Source organism: Humulus lupulus, chromosome X, assembly GCF_963169125.1.
Source record: "Humulus lupulus chromosome X, drHumLupu1.1, whole genome shotgun sequence".
In the NCBI taxonomy this organism is placed as follows: Eukaryota; Viridiplantae; Streptophyta; class Magnoliopsida; order Rosales; family Cannabaceae; genus Humulus; species Humulus lupulus.
In genome coordinates, this window is record NC_084802.1 from 197382645 (window position 1) to 197402814 (window position 20170).

At 29.1% G+C, this 20170-nt stretch overlaps 3 protein-coding genes across 3 annotated transcripts; all 3 read left to right on the forward strand.

Annotated features, from left to right (window-relative positions):
* Positions 1 to 6144: 6144 nt before the first annotated feature.
* On the forward strand, positions 6145 to 8101 carry LOC133806591 (uncharacterized). The gene is made up of 5 exons (XM_062244679.1): positions 6145 to 6378; positions 7214 to 7269; positions 7466 to 7760; positions 7842 to 7910; positions 8009 to 8101. Exons 1-5 carry the CDS (start codon positions 6145 to 6147, stop codon positions 8099 to 8101), a joined length of 747 nt encoding a protein of 248 aa, XP_062100663.1.
* A 5235-nt stretch (positions 8102 to 13336) lies between these two features.
* LOC133806592 (uncharacterized) lies at positions 13337 to 15963 on the forward strand. Its single transcript, XM_062244680.1, has 2 exons — positions 13337 to 14168; positions 14300 to 15963. Exons 1-2 carry the CDS (start codon positions 13337 to 13339, stop codon positions 15961 to 15963), a joined length of 2496 nt encoding a protein of 831 aa, XP_062100664.1.
* An 84-nt stretch (positions 15964 to 16047) lies between these two features.
* LOC133806593 (uncharacterized) lies at positions 16048 to 17167 on the forward strand. The gene is made up of 2 exons (XM_062244681.1): positions 16048 to 16366; positions 16458 to 17167. Exons 1-2 carry the CDS (start codon positions 16048 to 16050, stop codon positions 17165 to 17167), a joined length of 1029 nt encoding a protein of 342 aa, XP_062100665.1.
* The last annotated feature ends 3003 nt before the right edge of the window (positions 17168 to 20170 follow it).

Genomic DNA, 20170 nt, shown 5'->3' on the forward strand with positions numbered 1-20170 from the left:
TCCTGAAGATAAAGCCTCTGGCCTGTGGGAGCCTCGGGCTAAATCATGTTTAGTCCGAGGATCGTCCTGCTAAACAGCCCGTGGGAAATCCAGGGCGTACAAGGTTAATTATAAAATACCAGTTAACTCCCAAATATAAAAACAAAACATTGTAATAAAAATATTAATAGATTAAAAATAATTTTAATTATATATTACCACTTAATTAATATAAAGGATCAATTAAAATTTTAATTATAAAATTAATTTAATTTCCATATTATACGTTTTTCAACTAAAATTGGAAAAATATCTCAATTAATTAGCCATATTAATAGTAATAAATGGAAAATTTCAACTATTGAATTAAAATTCCTCGGTAGAAAAAACAAATTAATATTAAAAAATAATAAATGTTATAAAATAAATGTCATTTACTATTAGCAAAAAATTATAAACAATTATGCCAAAACTGATTACGATCAGTTCTATAAAAGATATGATATGTCAAAATTGATTACATTGAACTCAAGTAGCAAGAAAATAAAATAATATATCTAATCAAATGATAAATCGACACCAAACTTTACCAATTTACAGAGTTTCACACATGTGTGATCTTCTACAGTTCAAATACCAATGAGAAATCACCATAGATCTAGTCTACCAAGAAATCTAACTTCAACAACACACCAAAGAAAATAAGAGAACGGATCTAATACAGTCAAACTTGTATATTGCAATTGACTATAGGGGCTCTCTTGTTGAAATTAAAAGATAATATGTTAGTTAGTAAATGAAACATAAAATATCATGTAAACGTAGAAAAAAAAAGGGAAATTACCATATTTGGGGTAAATTCCCTAATAAAAACATCTAATTTGTAAATTAGGGAAAAAATGTATTACATTTTATTTAAGGGATTCCAAAATAGAGAAGAATAATCCTTTTAGATCCTTAATTAGTAAAATAGGAAAAAATGACAGATATGTTTCGTATTTGGTAATAAAAGTATTCTTTAAAAAATACCATTAAAAGGCCAATCACTATCCCTTAACTTAACAATTTAATGTCCAAGGCTATTCTAATAGTCTAAATATTATTTATGGTTAAAAAATAAAATAAATGCATATAGTCATATAATTTAATCATACTATAATTTATTTATATTGAAATCCAAAAGTTTAAAAACACATAAAGAATATGTGTTGACAATTTTGCTGAAGAAATTTCAACTCATAGACCGTTATTTAGCTTAAAAAAGAACTCGTACTAAATTTAAAAAACAAGCCAAAAGATGGAAGAAAAAAATTCTAACAAAATAAAAACATACCACAACAACTAAATAACCATAACATTAAAAATATTATTATTTATGTTAATGATATATTTATATCAATGAAGCGCGACAAATTTGAGAAAATTACAATTCAACCCACACCAACAAAGAACTCAAAACCACATGGTGTACGACGTATAAATTCAATATAATTTAATACCCCTATAGGCCTACGACGTATAAATTCATAAATGGTGACAACTCATCACATAAAATGAAAATTCAATATAATTGCAAGTTCTTCGATCGGTTGAAGCATACAAACATTAATGAAATTTCATTATAATTGATTTGATTAGCCTGCAAATTGTCACCTACTATATCTGAAAGAGTATACAACTCACAACTCACTAATCGTGGAAATAATAGCTTAAGAATTTTACTGCTTCGATCCTCAAATTGAGAGTTACATAACATTTGAAAAGATCTAAGATGAAAGGAAATTATGAAATAGAAAAAATTATTAAACGAACGGTGGCCTACAAAAATACACCCGATTACATATATATATTTATAATTATTTTACATATATATTGTTGTATGGTTACAGAACCACGTGACGCACAAAGATTGGCTCTCAATCACTAGCATATCTAGTCTCATGAACGCCTGGTCACCATCCCGCGCCGTAAGTAAGTAAATTCACAAGGAATACGAGGGGAGGGGTAAGGAGGTTCCTTCGTGAGAACGTACACACCCTCAAAGTTCATGAGGAGGCAAACGAGTTTCAACCTCCAGGTGATGGATCTTGCGAGAATATAATATATGCTAACATAATCCAACATCCCTAAAATATGTCATTTTTGTAAGTTTTGGACACAATTGCCTCTTTCATTACCAACCTTCTCTATCTCTATCAAACTATTTATCCAGCTCTCTCAACTCCTCTTCATTTCTCTACCATTATCACACCACCACCTCCCTACTGCGGCACAGCACTACTTCAACGCCGCCACTACCTCCCATCACCAGTGAAGCACCCCCCACAAAGAACTAATCTATTTTTTATATGTTTTAATGATTCAAAATTAAAACCAAAACTTAAACTCTCAAGAAGATTTACTTAAAACATTATCTTTAAAGGTTTCTAAGACATCTATGCATGATTTATTAGATTTGATCAATTTTTTTCCTTTAGATTTTAAACTCTGAAAATCTGCAGATTTTTGAACAAAACCATGTTGTAGCGATGATCCAATTTTTTCATAATTTTTGAGGTAAAAATGATGCTTTAGCGATGTTGTAGCGATGCTTCGTCAACGATGCTCCAAATTTTCCATGATTTCTGAGGTAAAAGAAATGCCCCATGTTGACCACGATTTTGGCAACGACGAGTAGAAACCTTCAAGAGAAAATACGATACTGATAATTTTATAGTGGTTCAGCCCCAATTTATTCATAATAGCCTAATTCACTTGGAGTTGTGATATATAGATCATACACTTTAAGATCAGATGAACTTGAGCCAACTGAGTTTCTTAAGTGTAAGTAGAAAAATACAGAGTTTCTCTCTCTAGAGAATACAAGCTTTATCTCTCTAAGCTCTCCGAAAATGCTCCAAGAATGCCCTAAGTAACAATCCCAAAGTTTCAAAACTAGAGAGTTTTTCTCAGTCTAAAAAGATCAGATCCCCTAAAATGATGTCATGAGCCATTTATTTATAGGCTCATGGATCGCACATCAGATATCTCCCTTTGACCAGGTCATTGGTTCTTTCAACAGACTTTCATTAATAAAATATAAATGAATTTAAATTACAATAATATAGCTATAATTCTGAGATATCTAAGAGATTCCCGCGGCAGTTGAGAATGATTCCGGTTGAAGTTGTTACTGAGGACATAGGCAAGCACCTCTCATCGGCAAAGCACACCTCTAGTCTAGTATGACACATCTCTGGTCTAGCAAAACACTTTATTGGTATAGCAAAACACTTTAATGGTCGGCCAAAACACATGACTGGTCGGATAACACATTACTGAAGTGACTGGTTTGCCAAAACACAAGACTGGTCAGCCAAAACACATGACTGGTCAGATAACACATTACTGAAGTGTCTGGTTGGCCAAAACAAGTGACTGGTCGGCCAAAACAGATGATTGGTCGGTCAAAACAAATAATTGGTCGGCCAAACTCCTAACTGGTCAGTCAAAAATCTTTACCGGTCGGACATAAATTCTATCAGGTCGGTCAGATCACTTTATCACAACTCCGAAGAGCCAATACATTTATTGACTATTAATGTGTCATTTACTGACCATGCATTGCCATTTGTCACTTCTGATTGTCATGTCATCGAACTGAAATTTTAGGGATAACAGCCTAGCAATTCTCTAGCGATGTTCCAATGATGCTCTAGCGATGCTTCTTCAACGATGTTGTAGTGATGCTATAGCGATGCTCCAAAGATGCTACGGCGATGCTCTAGCAATGCTCTAATTTTTCCATGATTTAGCATCATTTTCACCTTAGAAATCATGGAAAAATTGGAGCATCTCTAGAGCATCGTTGGAGCATCACTATAACATTGTTTGAGCATCGTTGGAGCATCATTTCTACCTCAGAAATCATGGAAAAATTAAAGCAACATTGGAGCATTGCTACAACATCATTTGGTTAAAAAATCGACAAATGTTTAGAGTTTTAGATCTGAAAAAAAATAAAATCGATCAAGTTCAATAAATCATGCATAGATGCCTTACAAACCTTTAAATATAGTGTTTTAAGTGAATCTTCTTGGGAGTTTAAGTTTTTATTTTAATTTTGAATCATTAAAACATAAAAAAATAGACTAGTTCTGTGTGGGGTGCTTCAATAGTGGCAGTGACAATGGCGAGGACGGTGTTAATGATTGTGACAACGTTGAAGTGATGCTTTGCCGCTGTAGGGAGGTGGTGGTGATGGTGTCATCGTGGTAGAGAAAATAAATAGTTGGGGGTTGAGAGATGGTTTGAAAGAGAAAAAGAAAAAGTTGGTAATGAAAGAGGCAATTGTGTCCAAAACTTACAAAATCACATATTTTGGAGATGTTGGATTATGTTAGCATATGCTATACTATCATGCATAATACATGAAATTTCCCCATGTAATTTAACATGTACTGAATCTATATATATATATATATATATATATAAAAGACAGCTATCATGTGGTGAGGTGGCAATCCATATGAGCTTCATTCCTTATTCTTTGTTTTTTCAATTTTTCAATTTTTTATGTAAATAACGTTTATGTAAATATATATAACGTTTATGTAAATATATGTAACATCATATTTGCCTTAATCTTATTGTAACGTGAAACCATAAATAATTAGATTTTATAATTGGACTGGTACTCAAAATATAGCCATTATTATCAATAATGTAAATAATAAATAATACCAGTAATAATAATAATAAAGAGAATCATTGGGAGAGGTGCAACGTTGAATTGGGAGCAATTAACATTATTATTATTATTATTATTATTATTATTATTATAGTAAATGTAGAAGAAAAAAAACTGCTTAGTAAATAGTAAATATAATTTAATATTGGGTATTTTTTAATTAGTAAATAGACTCAAAAGTGGTTGTATATAAACACCATTTTGTTTGCTTGAAGGAAAGTTTTCCTTACAAAGTATTTTTTGTGTTTTGGTTATTGATATTTGAATTTTTTTTCATTGTTTACTTCATGGAGTACTCTTTTCTTCAAGATTTAAACAATGATAAAGATAGTTTAATGATAAGAGTTCGAGTTTGTAGGATGTGGGAATCAATCAACACCAAGAAAAATGGAGAACTTATCAGTCTTGATATGATTTTCATTGATGAAAAGGTATACAAAAAAAACTTTTTATGCTATTATATTCTCTACTTTTTCCTAATTATTTTATACTTCATATAATATGGATTTTTGTGACAGGAAAATCTTATGCATGCAACGATTAGAAAAAATTTGGTTGCCAAGTTTAAGCATCTTTTGAGTGAGGGTTTTTTATATAGTATAAAAAATTTGAAAGTTGTTGCAAGCAAAGGCGAGTACAAACCTCTCTCAAATGAGAACAAGCTTCTTTTTTTGGTTACAACTTCCCTAAAGAAATTGGAAGAAGGAATTGTTAAGATTCCAATCAATGGATTTCAATTCATAACTCAAAGTTTAATTGATTTACGCGTCAATGACAATACAATCCTATCAGGTTCTTATATCAATTTTACTATTTGTTAATCTATATTTAAAAAAAATTATCTTTGTATTCTAATATCATTATATTTTTTGGGTGATATTTTAGATGTTGTTGGATGCTTGTGTGGTGTGGGTGATATTGAGATTGTTGGAGGTGGCTGGAAAAAAAGAGACATAAAAATTATAACAGATTAATAAGTTTAACATAATCATCAAAATCAAAATTATGTATATGTTTCTTATTATTTGTTTATTTTATAAATCTTTCATATTCTATCTTTATTTTTTTTAGTTTAATTAACTTTTTTTTTTCATTTATAGTTCGGTGACATCAAAAATCACTTTATGGGGAAATTTGGGGGAGATGTTTGATCGTGAGTTATACAAAAAAGATGACAAGCCCTTTATAGTGATACTCACTTCCACAACAATAAAAAAATTCCAAGGTTATAATTTTTTTGTATCTCACTAATTATAGTTTTTAAAAATTTAATGTGTATATCTTACTATTATAATCAAGTTTTTTCTTATTCAAGTTTATATTCCTGGCTTTGTATATCTTATTTTGTACTCAAGTTTTGTATATATATATATATATATATCTTACTATTATACACTTGATTTGTATTTATAAAAATAATTTTATTGAATTTTACAATGACTTCAAATATAGGTGAAGTCATTTTTTCTACAACAAGTGCAACCAAAATATATATTAATCTTGAAATAGATTATGTGACATCTTTAATTGAGAGATTTTCCACCACCTCCAATCGAGTGCAAGATATTGAAAGCTCCAATGTCAATAAGTTTTCTCTTGAGGAAGAGATGTTCCTCAACCGCTTGAGTATTAAAGAAATATTAGAGACTAATTGGGATGATCAAGTCAAGGTAATCATTTTCCATTCTCTTTGTCTTTCTGTTACTCTTCTATTATTTATTCCTTAATGTTTCTATGTCTAATTGCAAGTATAACAATTGCATTAAATTACTTTCTTTCTAGATTTAAATTGTTCGCTGGCACAATGTTCAAAATTCACATAGGTTTCAAATGTACGAAAAATATTTGATTTTTTTTTTTTTTAAGAAAAGGCTGAAAATATGTGAGTAATAATGTAGAAATAATAATGTTATAAATTATTAGGTAAAAACAGTAAAATAATTATAAAATTTAATGACATTTTATACGTGGTGCATTTTGATAATTAACTTTGATATTTGAGTTTTAACTTTTTTAAAATTAAGATTCTTTCGAAACTATAGCCATAGCCAATCATTATTCTTTATTATATTCCTTATATGTATATGTATATATATATATCCACTGAATGAGTCATATATATATATATTGGTTTGATCATTGGGGTGATACAACAGAACAAACGGATCATACAAATAAAAAAGAACAATAATGAACAAATTATATATATAAAACTAAGTTTGATCCCCAAAGTTGATCGTTTTGATGAAATCGGTGCCAGCTTTATATATATATATATAAATAACTTGGAAATAACATGTGAAATTCTAACTTGGAAATAACTTTCCGTAAGTTGAAATTCTAGAAGTTTCATGTCTATACATAAGAAAAACATGTGATTATCAAATTTAGACATATATTTTGGTATGGAGAGTAAAATTAATTTGAATTCAGTTATTCCATTCTCTTTGTCTTTGTGTTAATGTTATATTATTTATTCCTTAATGTTTCTATGTCTAATTGTAGGAGTGCATTACTACAATAAGGTGCAAAATTATTGGTATAGACAACACTTTTGGATGGTATTATATATCGTGCAAAACATGCTTAAAAAAAATCATACCTTCAAATGGTGTCTACATGTGCGGCACTTGCAAAAAAATATGTGACTTCCCTCTTGTGATGTAAGAACGATAATGTTGGTGTTTTAAAAAAATATTAAAAAAACTTTGATTATTTTATTAGATCAATTCTAACTTTTATTTTTGTCTAATGTAGGTACAAAATACATATAAGAGTCATGGATAAAACTGGAGAAACAACTTTTGTCTTATTTAATGTTGTAGCTGAAAAATTACTTGATACATCTGCGCACAAGTTATTCAATAGGTTATCTTCAAACAATAATAATATTCCTACAGAGATTGAAACTCTTTGTGGAAAAGATTTTGTTTATAAGTTAAGATTGAACGAATATAACTTGAAAGAGGGTCTTGAAAATTTTACCGTATCTAAGATTTTTGTGCCTGATGAGAAATTAGAGCGAGACCATGAATTAAAGAAGGCAAGGAAGGTAATTTTCAAAAATTCAAGGTCTAATTTTGTGTGTGATATATGTAATTTAAATAAATACATTTATTTATTTGTTTTGTAGGAAAAAGTTGCTGGAAATGATGGAGATGAGAAACTAAGGGTAAGGAAAGAAAATCATTCTCAAGATGTGGTAAATTCATTAACTCTCATTTCTAAGTTGATATTCTTTATTATAAAATGAACATGATTAGTATACAAATTTTTTTTCTTCTAAAAATTACATTTCAGGGTTATCATGATTTGGAGGATTCTATGGAAGACTATGATCTCACAATTCAAAGTAGAAAGAGAAAAAAACATATTGTAGTTGATGATGATTAAGTTGATGATGGAGATGATGATTAAGTCAATTCTGAAGATGTGTTTAGTATTTTGACGAACTATCTTTTAAGCATGTGTGTTTAATTTAATTTAATATCTTAGTATGGTGTAACATGATATTTCTTATTTCTTATTAATATATATTTTTATTTGGAATTATTATTGCATTGACTAAAATTTATTTCATTACCTATTTTCAAAACAATCCATAAAAAAATATTAAGAACCATTTATTAAATAAAAATAATAATAATGTGATCAAGTCCATTAGACTTAATAAATCACATAATCCATTAGTAATGGACTTTTAGTCGACTAACAGTATTTGTCAACAAATCATTCTCAATAAAATTCTTATTAACTATATCATTTTTATATAATAATAACAACAATAATAATAATAATAATAATTGTAATTGTAATCAATTCTAATTTTACTTCTTAACTTATTAATTATTAAAAATAACTTAATAATCTTTAAAAATTAACTCATTAATCACAAAGCGGTTACATATGCATATAGGTTGTGTAGTTATAGTATATGAGACAATAATAATAATAATAATAATAATAATAATATCAATAATCATGTTATTATGCTACAATCTTAAAACTTGAAGAAAGTTTTTGAAATAAAAGTCTCACTAATATCAATCTTATTATTTAATACTTTATAGCACCAACTTCCTTTTAGAATTACAACTCATGTTTCTTACGTTGTTATTATTATTATTATTAGTTAAAGTTTTATATAATATAGGTTTTTTAAGTTATTATCATTATAATAGTTAAAGTTTTGTACAAATTTATTAGGTTATTGTTATTGCTATTGCTATTGTTATTATTATTATTACATAAATACAAACAAAAAAATAATTTTATAAAATGACGTTAATAATTTTATTATTGTTTGTGAAGTGTGGTTCTATCATGATGAACATATACACATTTATATGTATGCTATTATTATTAGTTAAAATTTAAAATTTAAAATTTAATAGAAATAAATACTATTCTATTAAATACACTTATAACGTTTAAATTACATGTATGAATCAATAAAAAATAAATAAAATTAAAAAAAAGATTAAACCAAGAATTTAATTTGATATTCTTATAACTTTAATACAATACAACACAATAAATACAATAAAGATTAAAGAAAAAGAGTTATACACAATTAATACAATAAATACATAAAATGTAATAATTAAGAAAATAAGACTAAAAACTAAATAGCATATTCTAAATATAACAGTTTTAAACATAATAAATTTTTTTAATTATTTTTCAGTTTATTTTAATTATTTTTCATTATTATTTTTTATAAAATAATAAATATATATTATTTATATAAATATATACATATCCAACACTCATCTTAAAACCAATCAATGTCAAATGAATTTTACATAACGGTAGAATTAATTAATATAAAAGTGTGACAAATTGACTAAAACAATGTTTTATCACAAAGTATCTTAACTTATTAATTATTAAAAATAACTTAATAATCTTTAAAAATTAACTCATTAATCACAAAGCGGTTACATATGCATATAGGTTGTGTAGTTGTAGTATATGAGACAATTCTTAAAGCTTGAAGAAAGTTTTTGAAATAAAAGTCTCACTAATATCAATCTTTACGTTATTATTATTAGTTAAAGTTTTATATAATATAGGTTTTTTAAGTTATTATCATTATAATAGTTAAAGTTTTGTATAGATTTATTAGGTTATTGTTATTGCTATTGTTATTAGTATTATTACATAAATACAAACAAAAAAATAATTTCATAAAATGACGTTTATATGTTATTGCTATGATGATGAGCATATACACATTTATATGTATGCTATTATTATTAGTTAAAATTTAAAATTTAATAGAAATAAATACTATTCTATTAAATACACTTATTATGTTTCTTACGTTATTAGAGGAGTACAAGGCATTGCTAGCCAAATCAGTGGTGTGCTTGCTACTCAGGTAATTCATTATGCACAAAATATTTTGAGCATTTTTTTTAATTGCACCTCTCCCAAGGATTCTCTTTATTATTATTATTACCGGTATTATTTATTATTTACATTATTGATAATAATGGCTATTATTTTGAGTACCAGTCCAATTATAAATATTTACTAAGCAGTTTTTTTTTCTACATTTACTATAATAATAATGTTAATTACAGCTATAAATATATATATATATATTTACATAAACGTTACAATAAGATTAAGGTAAATATGATGTTACATATATTTACATAAACGTTATATATATTTACATAAACGTATAACATCTAATTATTTATGGTTACATATATATGATGTTACATATTTATGGTTACATTAACGTTATGATGTTACATTAACGTTAGAGAAAATTAAATTAAAATAAAAAATTGAAAAAACAAAGAATAGGGAAGGAAGCTATTCCTACTGCTGCAGTGATCAATTGGGTACTTAAGGATGGAATTGGGTACCTCAGCAAGATCATGCTGTCAAAATATGGACGGCATTTTGATGTAAATCCAAAAGGGTGGAGATTGTTTGCAGATTTTATGGAAAATGCTGCCTTTGGATTGGAGATGTTCACTCCTGCATTTCCTCATCTTTTTGTTGTAATTGGGGCTGCTGCTGGGGCAGGGCGCTCGGCTGCTGCACTGATTCAGGTTAGTTTGGAAACTCCTCATTCCTCACTTATCAGTATATGGTATTTTATCTTCTAGATTTCTAGATAAATAGCTTGTAAAAGTGCATATAAAAGACTGAAAAGACTCAACCGGAGTCATTGGAATTTAGACTCAACTAGATTTGATCTATATTGTAATTTTTTTTAATAAGATACCCAATTCTTGTTTTGATGAGGAAAAGTCTACTTTGTGACTTGCTTGTAGAATAATTTGAATTCAGCTTAATATTATCAATTTTGTTCAGCCAATAATTATTTTAACACAATATAACGGTCACTTGCATTATTACTGTTTTATTTTGATTTATTTTTTCAGTTTCAAGATTGAATTCATTGTTAGATAATATAGTTATAGCAAAAGAAAATGTCAAAACAATTTTTTTCCACATCATATGTATGTATATATATATATATGTTGATAAGAAAAGGAAAAAAAATTTAATTTTTTTTGGATCTTGAAGAGCGATTTCACAATATTTGCGAGGGGAAAATGTTGATCTTACAATAGAGTTTCACTTAGAATAAAGGTATTCTTAGCTTCATTGTTCTAATTATTAGCTTTACCATGTTAATAATGAGTACACCTTGATATATCTATGAAATATCATTATTTTATTTATATATGTGTGTGTGTGTGTTGCATTATACTTTGAGCAAATTATGTTCAGCTTATACTTATGTAAAATTAAGCTTGAGACTCATGAAGTGGCTTATTATAAATTCTTCAATATATTTTTTTTTCTATTTTATGAGAGTTTTAAATTTGTTTTGTTTTATTTGATAGATTATTGTAGAAAAATTAATTAAAATATATATGTTAAAAAATTTTCTTTAACCCATTTTCCCTTTTTCTAAGGATTGCATTTTCTATTTTTTAAACAAAATTCCATTTGAGTTGTTTATTATTTGTATCACATGTTATAATCAATTGGTATTGTTGTTTTATTTCTTCTCAGCTATAAATTTTTTCTTCTGTTGGATCTAAGTTTTATTTTTTAAATATTTTTTGTTGAATCTTTCAAATAACATTCCAATTTTCGTATATTACATAATATAATTTATTCTTTCATATTATTGTACAGACTAAATGGAATTAATTTATGCAACCATCCAAGAGTTTAGTGATTCAAGGAATATCCCCCACGAAGTTTCTTACTTATGTCGTCGACTCTCAGCTATAGCTCGACATGAAAGAATTCAAAGATTACAACTTCATAAATATTTATTGAGTGTTCAATGTCACACTCAAAAATATGAATTAGCTATCCTTCGAAAGAACATATGCAAACATGAAAGATTCAAGAGAAAAATTACTATTATCCACAATAGGTTTAAACATGATTTAAGTAAGCGAATCATTTTGATCCTACAAATCGTGGTTTTTTTCACAAAATCTATGAAGTTGGACAAGCTTAGAAGTGAAATTGAATTGGTTCAATCAAATGGTATGTCCTTCTTCATTTTATAATTTTTGTTTCTTTTTACACATCAAACAAAATATTATCCTATTATATATATAAATATTTGTGTTAATAATTAACAAACATGTTTGTTTCTAACATGTTTCAGTTGAGATTCTCCTCCAACCAAATAGAAGTATAGATGACAATTATACTACATCAATACAAATTAATCCAAACAGGCAAAAAAATAAAGAAAAACGTCGTCTTCAAATAGGTATATTCTCTTTGGGATAAAAGTTTGTTACTTATTGTTCATGCTTCTAATATTTGAAAATGCTGAATTATTTATGCCTCTGAAACTACAAAAAAAAAATACACAGCAAAACATGGACAAGTAAAGAGAGTATGTCACTATAATAACGAGGATGCATATGATACAATTGACAAAGACATACACAAAGAAGTTAGTATCCATGGACTTCATAGCATACAATAGAGGGGAAACAAGGTAATTTTATATTTTTATTGTTGTATTCTCTTCAAAAATTTGCATACTATATCTTTATCATTTTTTTTTTCAATTGATAGCTCATCACACAACAACATGGAATTTTGGACCCCCTACATACACATGTCAATATTGTGGTGCTATTTTATGGTATGGGGAACGGACTAAAAAAACTCAAAATGCTTCACATCCCAAATTCTCTTTTTGTTGTATGGAAGGACGTGTGCAAATACCATTAATGAAAGAAACACCTCATTTACTCAAATATCTCCTCGGAACAGAATCTGGACGAAATGGCTTGAAGTTTCGAAGAAATATAAGGGCTTATAACTCCATGTTTGCTTTCACATCAATGGGAGGCCGAGTTGATACGTCGATCAACAAATCTAAAGGTCTTTATGTATTCCGAATGAGCGGTCAAAATTATCACCATATTGGTTCATTATTGCCAGATGTTGGGAAAAAACCACAATTTGCTCAGTTATATATATATGATACTGAAAATGAGATTGGAAAGAATCGACACACTATCAAATCAGGGGAGGAAGCCAAAAATAGAACATGAAATTGTCCAAGAATTATCTGAAATGTTGGATCAACATAATAGTTTGGTAAAATATTTTCGAATGGCGAGGGATAGATTCAAAGAGCAACCTGGATCTACATTTCGTTTAAGACTCCTAAGTCGTAGGACTACAGATGGTCGTCAGTACAATATGCCAACAGTTTCTGAAGTAGCAGGCTTAATAATTGGTGATTTTAGTGAAGCAAACTACCAACGCGACATTATTGTAGAGCATCGAACTAATGTACTTCAGAGGATCACTGATTTGCATCCAAGTTTCATGTCTATGACATATCCATTGATACACCCTTATGGTGAAGATGGATATAGAATTGATATACCCTTAAGAGACTTAAATCAGACCCCTTTTAAGAGGCAAAAGTTGACAATGAGGCAACATTATTGCTTCAGGTTGCAGCAAAGATTAAATGAGGGGTACACTCTTCTCCGAGCTGGTAGACTACTACAACAATATATAGTTGATTCTTACATGGAAATTGAAGAAGAAAGATTCCGTTGGATACGAAATAATAAAAAAAAACTTAGATCTGACCTTTACTCTGGCCTAATGGATGTTGTTCATCGAGGTGATTCAGATTGTTCAAAAGTCGGAAAATCAATTATCTTGCCTTCATCACACACTGGGGGACCACGATATAGAGTACAAAATTACCAAGATGCAATGGCCATTTGTAAATGGGCAGGATATCCTGATTTGTTTCTTACTTTCACTTGCAACCCAAAGTGGCCAGAAATAAATAATATGCTGCATTTAATTGGGCAAAAAGATGATGACAATCGAGTGGATATCATATGCAGAGTTTTTGAGATAAAGTTATTCCAACTAATGCAGGATCTCAAAAAAGGAAAACCATTTGGAAAAATAATCGCATGTAAGTCATCTTCATATTCATATCCACAATAAATTTATTTTATTTTTTGATGAAAAATGTGGGCAACAATAATACATTCACAACTTGTGTCAAATTATTTCAAAACTAAGTTTTACTTCATGTTTTCACAGGTCTTTACACAATTGAGTTCCAAAAGAGAGGCTTGCCCCATGCACATATACTGCTTTTCTTACACCAAACAATGAAAAATCCATCAGCAAATCATATTGATGAAATAATAAGTGCAGAAATCCCAGACGTAAATATCGATCCTGATGGTTACAATGCAGTCAACAAATTTATGATTCATGGACCATGTGGCAAGCTCAATCCTAACTCTCCGTGTATGATGCAAGGAAAGTGCACAAAATATTTCCCAAAAAAATTCAAAGACCAAACGATTGTTGATGCCGATGGCTTTCCAGTTTACAAAAGGCGAAATACAGGTATCCATGTTGAAAAGAAAAATGTCTTCTTAGATAATCGATATGTGGTCCCTTATAATAGGAATTTGATTGTTAAATATGATGCACATATTAATGTTGAGGTTTGCAATTACTCAAGATCAATCAAATATCTATTTAAGTATGTTCATAAAGGGTCTGATAGAACAACAACAACAATGGAATCTATTGACACTACCGAAGAAATAGATGAGATCAAAACATATCTTGACTGTAGATATATATTAGCAACTGAAGCTTGCTGGAGAATCTTCCAATTTGACATACATTACAGACAGCCAGCCGTCGAAATATTACCATTCCATTTGCCTGGAGAGCATACAGTATTTGAAGAAAATAATTGCACCGAAAATGTGCTTTGCCGACCTGGAATAGAGAAAACAAAGTTCACTGAATGGTTAGAGACAAATAAGAATTATGAGGATGCGCGTGACCTAACTTATTCTGATTTTCCTACACGTTGGGTTTGGAATTCAAAAGACAAAACATGGACGAGGAGAAAAAATGGCATAGCAATTGGAAGAATTTACTTTGCACATCCTTCAACTGGAGAACGCTTCTACATGAGAATGATGCTCAACTTTGTCAAAGGAAGTACTTCGTTCGAAAGCATTAGAACAGTAAATGGAGTGACATATCCTACTTTTAAAGCTGCATGCTATGCTTTGGGATTATTAGACGATGATAAAGAGTGGATCGATTGCTTGACTGAAGCTTCAATTTGGGCAACCGGAAATGAATTAAGGCATCTATTTGTCATGATACTCATTCATTGTCAGGTTTCCGATGCATCACAACTTTGGAAATCTAATTATACTGCATTGTCAGAAGACATGGTTTCATTACAAAGGAAGAGATTCAGAATGAAGGACCTTCAACTAACTGAACAACAAGTGGAAGCATACACATTGTTTGAAATTGAAGGTATAATGTTGAAGATGGGAAAAAGTCTGAAAGAAGTAGATGGAATGCCCCTACCTAATTCTTCTTTGATGAGAGACTCGGGTAATAGATTGGTCAATGAAGAGCTTGACTATGACAAAGATCAATTAAAAATATTGCATGCAAAATCATTTGCTGCTCTAAATCCTTGCCAGAAGTTAGCTTATGAAGCAATAATACATTCTGTGGAGAATGAAGAAGGTAATTTATTTTTTATCAATGGACATGGTGGTACTGGTAAAACATTTCTATGGAATACAATTATTGCAAAGCTCAGGTCACAATCAAAAATAGTATTACCAGTTGCAACTTCAGGTATAGGAGCTTTATTATTGCCTAATGGTAGGACAGCTCATTCACGGTTTCGTATTCCCTTGGATGTAACATAAGAGTCAACTTGCGAAATTCGACACGGGACCCAATTAGCTGCACTTCTTATGAAAACCTCCTTGATCATTTGGGATGAGGCACCTATGGCAAATAAGTTATGCTTTGAAGCTTTAGATAAGACCTTAAGAGATATTTTAAAAACAAGGTATGAAAATAGTACTACCAAACCTTTTGGAGGACTTACAGTGGTATGTGGTGGTGATTTCCGTCAAATATTGCCAGTTGTCCCAAAGGGTACAAGAGCTGACATTGTTGATTCTTCTCTTAATTCATCCTACTTGTGGTCATTTTTTAAAGTATATCAGCTCAACCAAAATATGAGGCTCTATAATGGAAGTGTCAGTAGCTCCAAGGCTGCTAAAATAGCTTCTTTTGACAAATGGTTGTTGCAGGTTGGAGATGGTACATTATATGATGACATTGATAGAGAATTAATTAAAATTCCTTCTGATATATGCAAAAAAACCATCTGAAGATCCAATGAAATCTATAGTGGAAGCTATTTACCCTTCACTTTTGCATAAGTACAATGATCCAGCATATTTGAAAGAAAGAGCTATATTAACGCCAAAAAATGAAATGGTTCATGAGTTAAATGAGACGATTATGAATATGATACAAGGAGAAGGGAGAACTTATTTCAGCTCTGACAATATATGCAAAGCAAGTGTAAACACAAATGATGAAGACCTTCTGTATCCACCTGAATTTTTGCATAGCTTGAAATTTAATGGCATCCCAAATCATGACATACGACTTAAGGAAGGTGTTACTGTAATGCTACTTAGAAATTTGAATCAAACAGAAGGTCTATGCAATGGCACAAGGTTGATAGTCACCCGTCTTGGTAAATGGTCAATTAGAGGTGACATCATTTCAGGAACAAATATTGGTCAGAATGTAACGATTCCAAGAATTATCATGTCTCCCAATGAATCAAGGTGGCCATTCAAGCTCAATAGACGACAACTTCCTTTAGCCCCATGTTTTGCGATGACAATCAATAAAAGTCAAGGACAATCTCTTAAACATGTCGGCTTATATCTCCCTAAGCAAGTATTCACTCATGGTCAATTATATGTCGCTATCTCTCGAGTCACAACAAGAGAAGGATTGACCATACTAAACGCTGACGATGAGGTGGAAGACAAAACCTTCATAAAAAATATTGTCTACAATGAAGTATTCCAAAATATTACATAATCAGCCCATAAATTCAAGGTATCACATTCTTACATTTTATTTAAAATTTAATAAACTTATTGTTGCTACCTCATACTAAAATAATGATTTTCATTTGTATTTTACTTATTCAATAGATAATAAAATATCCCGTCTTCAATATGGTGGTCCAGTCTTTTATGTCCTGGCTTCGAATTTTTACCCAATAAGGTATAACTTTTACATTTGTTCAAGATAATACTCATTTTTTAACAATTTTACATAGCTCAATTATATCCTCAACAAATGTTTATCATATATTTTCTTTTCAGGTTGCGTGTCTTTCAATACTTTCAATTTTATTCTTTTCCTATTTTTGTTTCTAATGCATCAAACCAACATTCTGTTTTCATTCCCTGTACTATAAAATTTACATTGTGTATTTTACTTATTCTATAAATATGATATTCATTATTGTTTTTAAAGACACATTAAAAAATTTATTTTAAAAAATACTCATTTAATGTAAATATTTAAAAATTACAAAAATAAAAATACTCACATCGTTACAAAGATCTCAAAATATATAATATTGAGTTATATGAACACCGTGCATGCGCGGTATCGTTCCCTAGTTACTCTTATAAAAAGGAGAGAGAATGACCCTTGGAGGGGTTCAAAACTTGCATTTATAGTCCCACAAATATACAATAATTTCTCCTATTCCATTGTCAATTCCATAACACTGCAATTTTAGAAATGTCAAACACCCTAATCATGTATTTTGTTCCAACTCTTATACAAACAAGTTCTGGCTCCACATTATAGTTAACAGTTAGTGTTACATTCATACATTTAAACATAATATATTTAATTTTAAATTTTATAAAATATATTAAAAATAATTTTATTTATAAAATTAATTCTTATTAATAATTATGTATTTAAATATAAAATTTGACTTTCCATATTATAAATTTATATTTTAATAATTATAGTAAGAATAAATAGTATTTTTGTATTTGAACTATAACTAATTCAGAAGTTTCCGCTCTGAATGATTGACGATGTTAAAAATTTCATCCAACTTTTATAATTAGTGATTTATGAGATTTCGGTTAAATTCTGCCATTGTGGCTAACAAAATATTGATGTGGGACTGCCATATTATTGACACGTGTATAATTAAAAATAAAAAATTAATTTTAAATTTAAAAATTCTATTTTCTAATTAAAAGATAAAATAAAAACAAATTTAAATCAGTAAATTCAATTTTTTTAATTTATTTTTTGCTATCACCACAATAAAAAAAGAGAATACAGATAAGATAGATTAAAACTGAGTAAAATTAATTTCAAGCTTATACAAATATATGGGGTAGGAACATTGCTATGTAGCTTCATGTCGTGAGTGTGTAGATGTAGCTTCATAATCCATGGGCCCAGGTGAGACGTAATTGCCCCTTGCTAGAATCCATCTACTTGCATTTTACAAAAAAAAAAATACCGGATATATTTATGTCAGACTCCTAGGGCTGACAATTGGACGAGTTGATCGGGTTACAAGGTATTTTTATTCGTTCAATATCATAATCAGGTTAGAAAAACTGAACCCGTAATCTGCCCAAATAAGAAAAAAATCAATTTAACTCATCCAATAGTTTGGGCGGGTTAATCGGGTCAACCCGCCCATACCGAAATGATAGTGTGATTTTTTTTTTTTAGATTATATTTTTGTAGTTTTTTTCTTTTAAATATTAGTGTGAAATTTATATTTTTAAGCTTAAAATAATATTTTAAATTTATAGTAAAAAATAAAACAAAACTATATAATATATTAATATATTTAAATGTATTAAAAATAATAAGTTCTTAATTGGACGAATTGATAATTATTTTCAACTCGCCTAATGTAACAATTGAGTGATTTAAATTTTTTTTCGATTTATTCAAGTTGTGCTTTTTGATCATTTTTTTGAGTTAGTTTGGACAGATTATTCGGATTAGACAGATTGGAAAAATTTATGCATAGTGCTATCCACGAGCATCTCATGGCATTCTGCTAAAGTAAATTAAAAATTTTAATTAATCATACAACCTATTTTAAATAAATTAAAATTAAACAAATATAAAACTTAACCAAAAAAACAAAAACAAAAATCCTAATCCTCTCATTTCCTCATCTTCCTCCTCTCCCTCTTTTCTTCATGTTTCTGCAGGTACCCAAAATCCGTAAATCCAAATCAAATTTAGATGCACAACTGATTCCAGAAATGTAGAGAAAATATATGAGCAATATCAAAATTTTCTTCATCATGAATTACATAAAACAAAATACCAAAATCAGATCCATCATGAACATCTAAATAATAAAAAAAATGCATCACCAAAAATCAAACCATTGTCTCCCATAGTCCATCGCCCAAGTCCCACGAACCTCTAGATCTCTCCCTGTCTGCCATTGATGCCTCCTTCACAGATCTAGAGCTCGATCGACGTCGTCGCCTCAGCCCAAATCCATCCAACCCCAACGTCCTCAGACCCATCCAACCTCGACAACGCCAGTCCATTCGACGCTAGCCACCGCCTGAGAGGAAGAAGAAAAAATTTTAAATAAAAAAAATAGATTTTACTTTTAAGTTACAATGGATTTATTTATTTCTTTCTTTAGTTTTAAGTTTTGTTTTATTTATGTTTGAATAAAAATTAGCTTTTTTTTTTTTTTTAAATTAAAATTTTAATTGATTTTAAATATATTTTTTAATTTTAAAGGTTTAAATATATTATCACATCAGTCCTTATATTGTCTCATCAAAATTTTTTGCTGATTATATAATGTCACGTAGGTGTCTTTAGTGAAAAATTGAACAGTATATAACCGAGTCCCATAAATCACTATTTTTAAAAGTTTGGGGGAATTTTTAATTTACATTTTGGACAACTTTTGATTTGGTCATAGTTCAAAGAATAAAAATATAATTTATTCTTAATATTCGTTTTTTCACACCTATCGTCATTACAACAAAATATTAAATTAATAAAGTA

Coding starts and splice junctions, on each gene's coding strand:
- LOC133806591 (XM_062244679.1), top strand. CDS start 6,145: ATGACTTCAAATATAGGTGAAGTCATTTTTTCTACAACAAGTGCAACC. Junction 7,761..7,841: donor AATTAAAGAAGGCAAGGAAG/GTAATTTTCAAA, acceptor TTTGTTTTGTAG/GAAAAAGTTGCTGGAAATGA. Junction 7,911..8,008: donor AAAATCATTCTCAAGATGTG/GTAAATTCATTA, acceptor ATTACATTTCAG/GGTTATCATGATTTGGAGGA.
- LOC133806592 (XM_062244680.1), top strand. CDS start 13,337: ATGGCGAGGGATAGATTCAAAGAGCAACCTGGATCTACATTTCGTTTA. Junction 14,169..14,299: donor ATTTGGAAAAATAATCGCAT/GTAAGTCATCTT, acceptor ATGTTTTCACAG/GTCTTTACACAATTGAGTTC.
- LOC133806593 (XM_062244681.1), top strand. CDS start 16,048: ATGGCAAATAAGTTATGCTTTGAAGCTTTAGATAAGACCTTAAGAGAT. Junction 16,367..16,457: donor GTTGTTGCAGGTTGGAGATG/GTACATTATATG, acceptor TGAAATCTATAG/TGGAAGCTATTTACCCTTCA.